The following is an 11,230-nucleotide window of genomic DNA, read 5'->3' on the forward strand; positions in this document are numbered from 1 at the left end:
AAGCATCGTGAATTTGACAAATATAAAGTTATTGAGAATTTGCTTTACTGAATCGAGAGAATCGAGTCTATTTTCTAATTGGATTTAGTTGTTGTGCAGTTAGTGCAATCTGACAAGTTTCGCATTAATAACTAGATGTAATTTGTTTAGGTTTGGGATTTCCACATCTCGGTAGTGTAACCTCCAATTCCGGCTGAGGCTGAGTTTGCAATTTTGAAAGTATTGTAAGTTGTTCGATTTATTATACAGTTACTAGTAGAATGTCCAATTCCCGACCATTTTTTCTCGTCCCGGGATTCGGGACCAAAATTCTATGCTTTTTTACCGGGAAATCCCGGGATCCCGGGATTTATATATTTTTTAATAAAACTGGCATTTCGGTTGAAATGAAGTTCAAATTTAACAATACAATGTTTTTTCAATGAAATAAACAGATAATGTAAATTTTAATATTTTAATTATAGCATATCACATTTCAGATATTCTGATGAAGAAACCTAACAGAAATCAAAACTTAGCTTGACTAATTACGGGTTTGCTATGTATTTTTTCAATTATCTATAACATTTATGAATGCAAGCATGATAAAAACTTTAAGTCATAACATTAAAGCAATTGGCTTCAAACATTTGAAAAAGCCATAAAAACTTTAGAACAAAAGAAAACGATCGAAGATCATTGAAGCTATTGTAGATTATGCTAAAAACATATGTAATTTACTGAAAATTATTGACTGAAGTTTATTGCCGTAAATCGCAAGTCAGTGCCATCTGCATTTTGGTCGAAGTTGAGCTGATATCAGTTTTTATTATAACTTCTAATGATCTTTTAGCTGCACTAACTAGAAATCACTTTTTGTTCAGTAAAATTAGGAAAGAACACCAAGTCGGATTGTCCCATAATAAAAAGTAAACGCATGTAAGTCCCACTGCACGGAGTAAAAAGCAAATTATGAAAGTTTCATTGAAATTGAAACATGTTCCAATCTCCTGGATTTTTTTGAATATTTGTATGAAAAACGAGATTGAAAACATGTCAGTTAATTTTATCAGTGCCTACTTTTTACAGATGATACCGACTTGCCAATTTGTGGTAGTTTAGGTGTACTTTCAAATTTGTTATCTCAGCATAGGCTTATAAAAATGGCTAATGTTGAAAAAAAAAAGCATTATAACTTTTGCAACTAGACAAATAAAACTATGTGTTTCTTACTTGGTAAATTGATATTTTCATGAAAATAATTACTTGTTTATTCTCTTTCACGTTATGCTCTTCTACTTTATCAAATATGGTTGATAGTAAGGAAAAATGTCATTAACAATTGAAATTCAGTGGTTTTCATCAAATTCTACGTACATTTCGAGAATCCCGAGATTCCCGGATATCAGAAATCCCGGGAACGGGAAATCCCGAAATTAGTCAAATCCCGGGATTTTTTGTCCCGGGATGTCCCGGGATGGACACTTCTAGTTACTAGTGAACTTACTGCTAACGATTATTAGGTCAGGTTTCACCAATAACGCTTGAGCCCTAATTGGAACTGACCATATTTGTTGGATTTTATGCTGTAACAGAAAGAAGGACGATCAAATTGTAAGTGAATTGAATTCTAAACATGAATATCTACTTAATGAATCAATTTCTAGCTTTAAGATTTACGACACAACTGAACTCAGTGCATTTTCTGTAAAGAGGTCTGAATTCAAAATCCAACAACATCTTCAAAGATAAGGTACAGTGGGGGAAGTGTATCAGTGGGGTAAGTGGATCATTTGTCAATATTTAGCATAAATACTTGAATATGTTAAAAGTTTTCGCACCACTGCTTCTTTTTAGGTAATATTCTTACGCCCACACTGAAACTATTGCCAAAACTGGTACTACACATACACTAACACAAGCAAACTTGTAAGGTGTAAAAAGTAATTAATTTGAAAATTGTTTTCCATCAATCAAAAATCCATTGTATCTCTGTCTAAAATCGAATTCTATTATTTTTTTTTCAACACATGGTAATCATTTCAGTTCTAATTGAATGATTCACAATGAAAAATAGGTAACACTGCGGATCAAGTGGATCAAGATTAATTATCATCTATTGGCAGACTGCTTACGTGAATTTTAATAAGCTTTAATATCCGACAATGTTGTTTTCCTTTATTTTGTTCCCAGCTTGAATTTGTCAAATTGACCATATAAAATTTGAATTAATCCACCTAAAAGCTTTTTTAACCTTTCTGGTATAAAAAATATATAAAAAGAATAATAATTTCAAAATTTACACGAAACTTTTCGTGATTTATCTAAGCTTAGTTGTTAAAGAGCAAAATATACTAATTTTCCAATCGAAAGCATTGCATCGTACCTTATTTGACCATATAAATTGTTCTAGACAGATGATACACATATATTCATAAATAAAATAGAAGGTTTTCAGTTTGGTATTCAAAAGTAAATGTAACTAATATTTTAAACCAAGAGTGTTTTTCGAAAATATCGTTAGGAATAATCCTACAATACTCCTGTATAACTTATGCGTATAAACGGATGAATTTTCTCCAAATTTTTCTAGTTACAATGTTTTTTTTTTGTTCAAATTAGTATGAACCAATACATACATACTTTTTATTATATCTTGATTAAATAAAGATACTTTTTAATTTTGATGTATTAAAATGCAACATTACTAGCACTAATAACAAGAACGAGGGTAATATCATTCTTATTGAACATAATCACACTACATTTGTTTCGAGAACAGATTTTTTTAATGATGATCCACTTACCCCACCATGGTGGGGCAAGTGGATCATTTGGCGCAAATTTTTAAGTCTCCCATACTCAATACATAACAATCAGAAAAATCGAAATAAATGACGATTTGAAGTAAAATAGTCCCTTATTTGTTATCCACAGAAAAAAGTTTGAATTACATTATTCACGTTAGCTCTACATAACAATGAAGTTAACTAATGATTTTTCTGTATCCACTTACCCCACGGTACCTTATGTTTTCCATGTCGTTCCATAACTTACATCATGTGTCATTCAGTCATAACGAGAATTACGTTCACAGTAATTTTCATTATTTTTGAGAGTGTAAGCACATAAATCAGCAAACAAGCTTGTAAACTTGTATGCAAGTTAACCTAAGTAAGTAAATAGAGCATTTTAAACTGTCAATTCAAACTAGGGGGCCTTCTTAAGCCGAGTGGTTAGAGTCCGCGGCTTAAAGCAAAACCATGCTGAAGGTGTCTGAGTTCGTTTCCCGGTCGGTCCAGGATCTTTTCGTTATGGAATTTTCCTCAACTCCCCTGGGCATAGAGTATCATCGTACCTGCCACACGATATACGAATGCGAAAATGGCAACTTTGGCAATGAAAGTTCACAGTTAATAACTGTAGAAGTGCTCATAAGAACACTCAGCTGAGAAGCAGGCTGTCCTCACTGGGACAGAGAGGACGCAATGTAAAGAAGAAGAAGAACCTAGTAGCACTTTGGTGCTTGATACAAAAAAATGTATTGGAGTGTGATTCACCCAACACGGTTAACAAACTTCACTTACCATCACGTCGCCCATGGCACTTGAAACTGGTATCCGGAATGCGTCCAAGAATTGGATAGTCAACATCTGGTTCCCCAGGAAGCGCCGAGCGCAGATTGTAACCCAAACCAACCTTCTGAGCTGGATCCCTAAACGATGTGCGAAAGAGATAGAAAGCATTGACGGTTAATAGACGAACTATAACATATTCATTCGATTGTTTCTCTTGCATAATGATGAATGTGTCACAAAGATGGAAAGGATATAATTAAATTTCCGGCCATCAAGCCACGTCCTACCTCGTGCTGTCGAAGTTCTGTCTTTTCCCACCAGTAGGGATTCTACTGCCAATTTGTGGCACGCCGCTCTGGATCTGATATGAAACGATTGGCGAAGGCATCGTCTTCCCCGGAGTTGATGCCGAGGACGATTTGAAATTTGTTACAGTATTTTTCTCCAATGCTCCGCTTCCTTTATTGCGATTTCCTGTGCTGCCATCGGAATACGAAATTGAGTTGGGTCGATTGAACGTTGCTCCTGATGGTGCCACTAAGGATGTCAGGTCGGCTTGTGATAATGATGCTGTTGATGGGCTTTGCTTGAGTAGGAGACTGTCATCGTAAACGGCTTCCATCATGAGCTCCACATTAGTGCGGAATATTTCTTCCGGGCTGCGGTGGCCACTGTCGTACAGAATCGAGGAATAGAACTTGGGAGGAAGGAATATTCGCGCCGGCTGCCGCGTGTCAAAACCACCGTTCATCAACATCTGGAGAACGTTCGGATTGAGCATGGCTGCTTGCCATGCATTGAGAGCATTAGCTTTGTACACTGTGGATAGTAGTACCATACTAACCACAGCACCTAGAATGAGTAAAATAAAATATAAAGATAGTACAATTTTATTTTATGATTAAAGCCCTGTCTTGGTAAGAACTGGTACCGTAAAACGGGGTAACAGAGCAGCAGGGGCAGCAGAGAAACATTGATCCGAATGACCCTTTCGTAAGATATTGATATCAACATTTTTCGTTAAAATATTTTCAATGCATGCAAATTTTTCAATATTTCAAAACAATTATACCCATGGTTACGGATTACACTACCGAAGTTTCATGCCTCACGAGAGTTCTGCAAATGATATAAGCAAGTAAAAACAATTTTAACTAAAAAAAACATCGCCAAAATATATCTTGCCTTGAATTGTTCTATAAGTATGTTAAATTAAAATAGTTACTAAAAAGAATGCAAAATTGTGATTCAAAATTGACCATAAGAAGTATTCCACAATCTACTTTTGTCAAGTAAATGGCTTGTAGTAATTTGGCCTTCATATTCGGCTTAAGAACCATGACCAGAGTTTGAAAAATTCGTGATACTCACACTTCAGTAGCCAAGCAAAGTAAATCATAGTCTGTGGAACTCACGCTTATCGCTGCTGTAGACAAATTGCCTTGAAAGTAGAAATACACCCAGTGCTAATACAACTCAAAATTACTTGTAGAAAAATAATATTATTTATAGCTGCATTTCCTGTATTTATAGTTTTTCAACTACTGTAGTTAGGAGAGCCACATGAGTTTCGCCCAAACTCAAGCCTACTACAAAATACGGCATATATGCAAGAGCGAGGTGTGCCATTACTAGTTTAGAAATTATGAAAAATACCACATTTTCATTTGAATTTAAATGAAATTATTAATAAATATCTAAAAGAACTGATCAATGTTACCCCGACATACAGTATCGGAAATAATATAGCATCATATTTATTACATGATCCAAAAGAAGTTGAGTTTATCTTTCAAAAAATTTAATGATTTTAAGTGCTGTGCATATACTATACAAACAATAAAGTGGTACTTGTTCTCCCTTAATTACTGTACACAGAAAAAAATATTTATTTTTCAATGTGATGTAAAATGAAACCTACTGTAAATATAAATCAAATTCGTGTAATGTTACAGCATGCTGTAAATTTAAATGAATATACATTGAATTTTCAATTAAAAATAGTTGAATATTACATGATCATGTAAATTTAAAGTGAATTCGGCTGCAAAAAAAAAAACGACAAACAGGTATTGCGAGTACCTCAGCACAACGTTTGATGAAAACAGGAGGAAGCTTATCCGATCCTGGTTCTTACGATGGATCGATAGCGTTCAGGGCATCGCACATTGGTCCAGTTTTGAAAAATCATGGCAGAAATTGCGCATTCTCAATATTTTACTATTTTTAGCCATAACAAGTGTTTTGGAATATGATTTAAGATGGAAGACTCTATTTTGGCCATAGTCACAATTTTTTGGATGTCATAGGGTAAAATTCAAGCAAAAATGCTGTTTTTCATACGTAGGTTTGAGATTTCACAGATTTAGGTAAATTCAGGTGAACCCAAACTTTTGCACGATTTGCATCATACTGAGGGGTGAACCCAAACTTTTGCACGATGACTTGACTGACTGTTTCATTGATTTTGAATACTTTCCAGATTTTTCCGCAAAAATTTCGTGGGGTCTCTTCAAAGAATATAAGATTACGATTCTAATGACACTTTGATTTAAAATTTTGGTCGACCCAAAGCTGAGAAAATTGAATATGAATTTTCAGTGTGTTTTTTGAAAAATGTCACAACTTTAAGTAAAAAATTAGTATACAAAATTCAAAAAATGTTTTTGGAAAAATACATACGAAGTAAGAATAACTCTTTGCCTTTCGAATGCGGCTTAAAGAGTTTCAATTGGACGTGTAATCACAGAGATATGGACAGAACACTTTTGTTTGTTTTTGAGGGGGTGAACCCAAACTTTTGCACGGGAGTGTATGTTTGGAAATGGGGTTTTAGCCAGCTATTTGAAAATCTGGACCAATGTGCATCGGTGACATCGGCTATTGAAAACGTCGGACAAGGAAAATGAATATCGAAAGGCGGCAACAAATCCAATGCTTCCGAAGATATCACTGATTTGAAAAAATCGGCAAAAAGTTCGACTGATTCTGTAGGGCTGTGACTCGTTATGCCACCAAAAGACATTTCTGATGGGAGTGATTGCGAACCTTTCCTTCCTTTGAAGAAACGCCATAACACGGAAGGATCCGCCTTAACCTCATCATCTATACGGAAATGTACTCACGAAAGGATGAAGATTCGCTTTCGTTGTATTCACCCTCGAGTCTCCGTAGGAGGGATCGGTTTTCTTCGTTACGGTGTTTCAGGAAACGGCGACGCACTTTATGAAGGACATTTCGCCGGCGACGAAGATCAGCGTTCCACCACGGTAAACTATTCTGGCGGCGAGGAGAAAATCTGCGGAGAGGAGTATGTCTGCGTATTACTCCACAAACCACGCTGTAGAAATTGGCAACCGCTGCGTTAACATCGGTGTCTCGAAATAGGTCCTCCCAACTAAACAAGCTCAGTTCCTCGATAACAGCATTGTAATTGCAACGGTTAAAGTTGAAATCGTGCTGGTCTGACACTGCATGAAAACTCTCCAATTCACTTGTGATTAAACGTAGAACGAACGGTTTGTGGTGGCGGTCAGGAGGTAAAATCGAGAATGGCACTTCGATCAATTCAACTTCGGTACTGCTGCTGACGAAGGGCAAGTCAAGTAGTCTACCGTTTGAGTTACGTACGTCACAAATCTGCAATTAACCACTGGTAATCATGTTCTCGGTGAATATTAGTTCTGGCTCCGAAGACGCATTCGTCGGTAGATATGAATTCAAATCATCATCATATGTCCACTGCAGATGAGGCAGGTTGTAGTCACCGATAATCATCACTGAATCTCCGTCGGAAGTATTTTGCATCACTTCTTGCACACTGTCTGCATGAGCAGCATACTTGTCGAAATCGCTGTTTGGCCGTAGGTAAATTCCACAGACATAAACAGACTTCGAAGTGGAGTTTCACTACGATTTGCTCGAGCGAGTTACATCTTTCGAGTCGAACAGGGAGACTCGAGATAGATTTCTTAACAGCGATTAGCACTCCCCCTCCTCTGCTGAGTTGACTAGATGCACTGCTACGATCGCAACGGAAGATGTTATGTTCGGAGGATAGTTCGGAGTTGCTCACATCGCTCCGAAGCCACGTTTCTGTCAGCACGATGACATCATAGTCACAGGAGGCAGTAGCCATGAAAAAGTCGTTGGTTTTGCTACGCATGCCACAGACATTCTGGTAGTAGACAGTTAAAGGCGTATTTGATGAACGATGCGTATGCCGATCGGCGATCGGAAGCGGCGCAGTGGTAGGAGTTGAATGAGAAACAGTAATGGTGGCGTTACAATTGATTCATTGATTTTGAATGAAAATACATGCAAATCCTCAACCAAACTGCTTTTTGATTTCATTGCGGTTAGAACTGCATAAGAGAATGTGAAAAGTTTCAAATGTGTTTTAAATTGAAAAAAAAAGCTTGACCAACTCTGAATCTAAACTTTATCTAAATTTAAATTTCTGAATTAACTCTCATATTTTGACATTGAATTCAACCAAAATCAATCGATTTCTAAATATAAATAAGTATTTTCGAACAAAATCGAATGAATTACATAGAATACATAGTATTATGCATATATTTAGGTTTTAAACTTTATAAGAGAATTTCTGACTTGAAATCCAAAAAACGCCCCAATTTGTAAAAATACATTTAGCTAAGAAATTTGAGACTGAATTCATGTTCTACTATGCCTTGGAATAGTGACGAACTCCTTTAAACTTTATCAGGTAGTAATCGTAGAATAGATTGTTTGTGAGTGCTAAATCTGCTAAAATCTCATCAATTTTTAATATTCGAATTAAACTCAAAGTTTAAAGTTTGTTATCTTATACCAATTTTTATAATTTTCTAGTGCATTTCTGCACGCTACAGTCAACTCTTCCTTACTCGATATTGAAGGGACCATCGAGTTATCGTGGTATCGAGTAACAGAACACAAAACCAGTGAAACTACGATCCAAGGGACCATCGAAGTAGCCATGAAAATCAACTTTTACTATGGTTCTCTTACTCGATATCGAGATACGGAGTAAGGGAGAGTTAACTGTATATCACAGATTACTCATTTTGCAACGACACACATTTTGCAGTTGCTATTTGGGTTGGAAGTTAATATAGAGACTGTTATGTCTTTATTTTTCAATACGGGACTGCACAAAACTCATATTTTTCCGGAACATTTTCAAACAAAGTATGTAATTTTTTATAATCATATTAAAGTATGTCTTAAATCATACATATTGTGATGAAAAGAATTGTTGGTTCGAGAATCCAAATGGGACATTATTTTTTTATATGCAGTAGAAGCCTTATGTATTCTCGAATCCGGTGAAAATGGCTTTAATACAAAATTTCATACTAATATTCTTTAATTTTGCATTCATTTTGCTTAACTGCCTTACGAAAATTATATTATTTTGTTAACTATGCTGTGATTTCCATCCTCATCATTGAAAAACTTGGAAACATATTAAAAAATCATCACAGCTGAATAGCGATTGAATGATATTACGCCACTGCATTGTACCTATTCTTGTTTACATTATTTACCATGCGTAAGCCTAAGAATCTTCAGTAGCTACAGGTTTTGATAGAAATACCACTATAAGCCACCAAAGCTCATTCAAAAAATTAAGAGTACTACCTTTGGTTGCCGCAAGGTCTGAGTGACGAAAAATTTCAAGACTGGATATTAAGCTCAATTATTGTCAAGTCACAAAAAAAAAATCAAATTGGAGCTTATTCTAACGCTGATTCCGATAATTCAATCAAAAATTCCCACAATTAATCTTACTAATCTGCATACGGGTCGTTTATGGTTGAAATTTGTGCTACCGCCATATCATATGAGGGAACCTGTTAACTTGATAGGATTGTACTCAGATAGCAGCTGCTCATTCTGCCTAATGTCCCGGATTTAATCCACTGGAATTGAACGACAGAGCTGTTAACACGATAATCATGTTTTACCGCAACCCCCTTACATGGATACTACTGATATTATAGAAACCTTTTTGGAACAGGAACCACGCTGTTTGCGGTGGTGTGGATTATCAACTGTTGTTTATATGAATAAAATCTATGGATGAGTGTGGACCAACGAAAAGTTTAATAGACATGTAAATGTCTATATCGATGATTTTTCTCGATCCCTTCAATGAGCATACATTTTTACTCTTCATTTTTCGATGTTGTTCTTATCTCGGTATCTCTTTATCTCGATGTGATTTTCTCTCCAGTAATCAATGGCATATCAGTGAAAAATAATAATTCCACTATTGGTACACTGTTCCTATAGTTGCGGTATATTTTTAATTAATCGTTGTTTTCTTACGGGATCCTCCACTATAGAAACACTTTACCGCAACTATTGGTACAAGTAGGAAAAGTTTTTTCAATTTTAGTGATGTTTAATCAGTTTTAAAGTAATTTCAGCTATTTCCTGTATCAACTAGCCAATACGTCGATTGACAGTATCGGTTTTGTGGCTGATGCAATAAAATCAGTGAAAATGGCACTACCGTAACTATATGAACACCCTCAACTCATGGATCACTTACCCTATTCCTTTCTAAAAAATACTTCACACATTACAATCATTTGAAATTTTTAGGTGTCTTCTTTAGTTGAGAGGTTAGAGTCCACGACTACAAAGCAAAGCCATGCCGAAGGTGTGGGGTTCGATTCCCGCTTCAGCCGTCGAAACTTTTCGTCAGGAATATTTCTCGGCTGTGCCACTGGAGGATGCTTGTCCGTTGTCTAGTGTCAAGTTACAGTCTGTACAGCTTAATGGCTGAAGACGATGTCCGTGTCTTTAATATGGTTGCATTGTGAGGTATTAAAAAATGATTTATAATACATAGAGTAAAGTGGGGTAAGAGTTTCTATTTGAAATTTGTAGCACAGTTCAAAACAAAATTTATAAATGGCATGGTCGTTCGAATGGTATTAAAGTACATAAAAAACTTTCACTTCAAACATCATACAAATCGATTGAGATTTGGAAAAGTTATGGCTATTTGTTGTTCTTCGACGTAAATGTTGTAATTTTTGGTCAAACTCTCTTTGCATGAAACCAAATAAAAAAAATCTTTACAATATTTTTTCTAGGTCGTTTCTAGGCCAATCATAAGGATGCTTTGAGGTGTATTAGTTTTTGCATAAATGCTTGGGAACAATTTATGGCCCATAGTGGGGCAATATTACTTTCAAATTGTGCGAAAAGCGTCACTAATTTTTTTTACATTTCCACTTAGTTTTGTGAGAAACTGGGTATTTTAGGATATATCACAATTAACTCTGTTTTGGGCATTTTTTTAATGAAAATCTAGTGTGTATTTTTCGGCAAACATAAGTTTACGGCTGGTTTAAAGTATGCCTGTCAGTAGGTATCGATATTTTGTGTTTTAGCCAGCGAAATTTTGCCCACACTAATTTCGAACTCTTGCCTCACCTGTGGGGCAAAAGATCGTTGAAGACAATCAATTTTAAAACTGTTATAACTAAAAATGGGTAAACATTTTGGGCTGACTGTTTGTTCAGCAAAATGATAATCAATATGTTGAAGGTTCACTGTATGGTATTTGTTTTGTTTTAACTGTTTTTGTTTTCCTTGAAACTTTGATTATACTACTAATGTCGACGTTTTGCCCCACCTTACTCTGTTTGGAA

The 11,230-nt window shown here is 35.6% G+C and overlaps 1 protein-coding gene across 1 annotated transcript; it reads right to left on the minus strand.

Annotated features, from left to right (window-relative positions):
- Positions 1–3,566: 3,566 nt before the first annotated feature.
- On the minus strand, positions 3,567–4,425 carry LOC110681104 (the record flags this gene model as incomplete). Its single annotated transcript, XM_021856869.1, has 2 exons — positions 3,845–4,425; positions 3,567–3,694 (listed from the first exon to the last, which is right to left on the minus strand). Coding segments are annotated over exons 1-2 (679 nt in total), but the record flags the coding sequence as incomplete, so codon positions are not given.
- Positions 4,426–11,230: the final 6,805 nt, after the last annotated feature.

Source organism: Aedes aegypti, unplaced genomic scaffold (genome assembly GCF_002204515.2).
Source record: "Aedes aegypti strain LVP_AGWG unplaced genomic scaffold, AaegL5.0 Primary Assembly AGWG_AaegL5_hic_scaff_426_PBJ_arrow, whole genome shotgun sequence".
Classification (NCBI taxonomy): domain Eukaryota; kingdom Metazoa; phylum Arthropoda; class Insecta; order Diptera; family Culicidae; genus Aedes; species Aedes aegypti.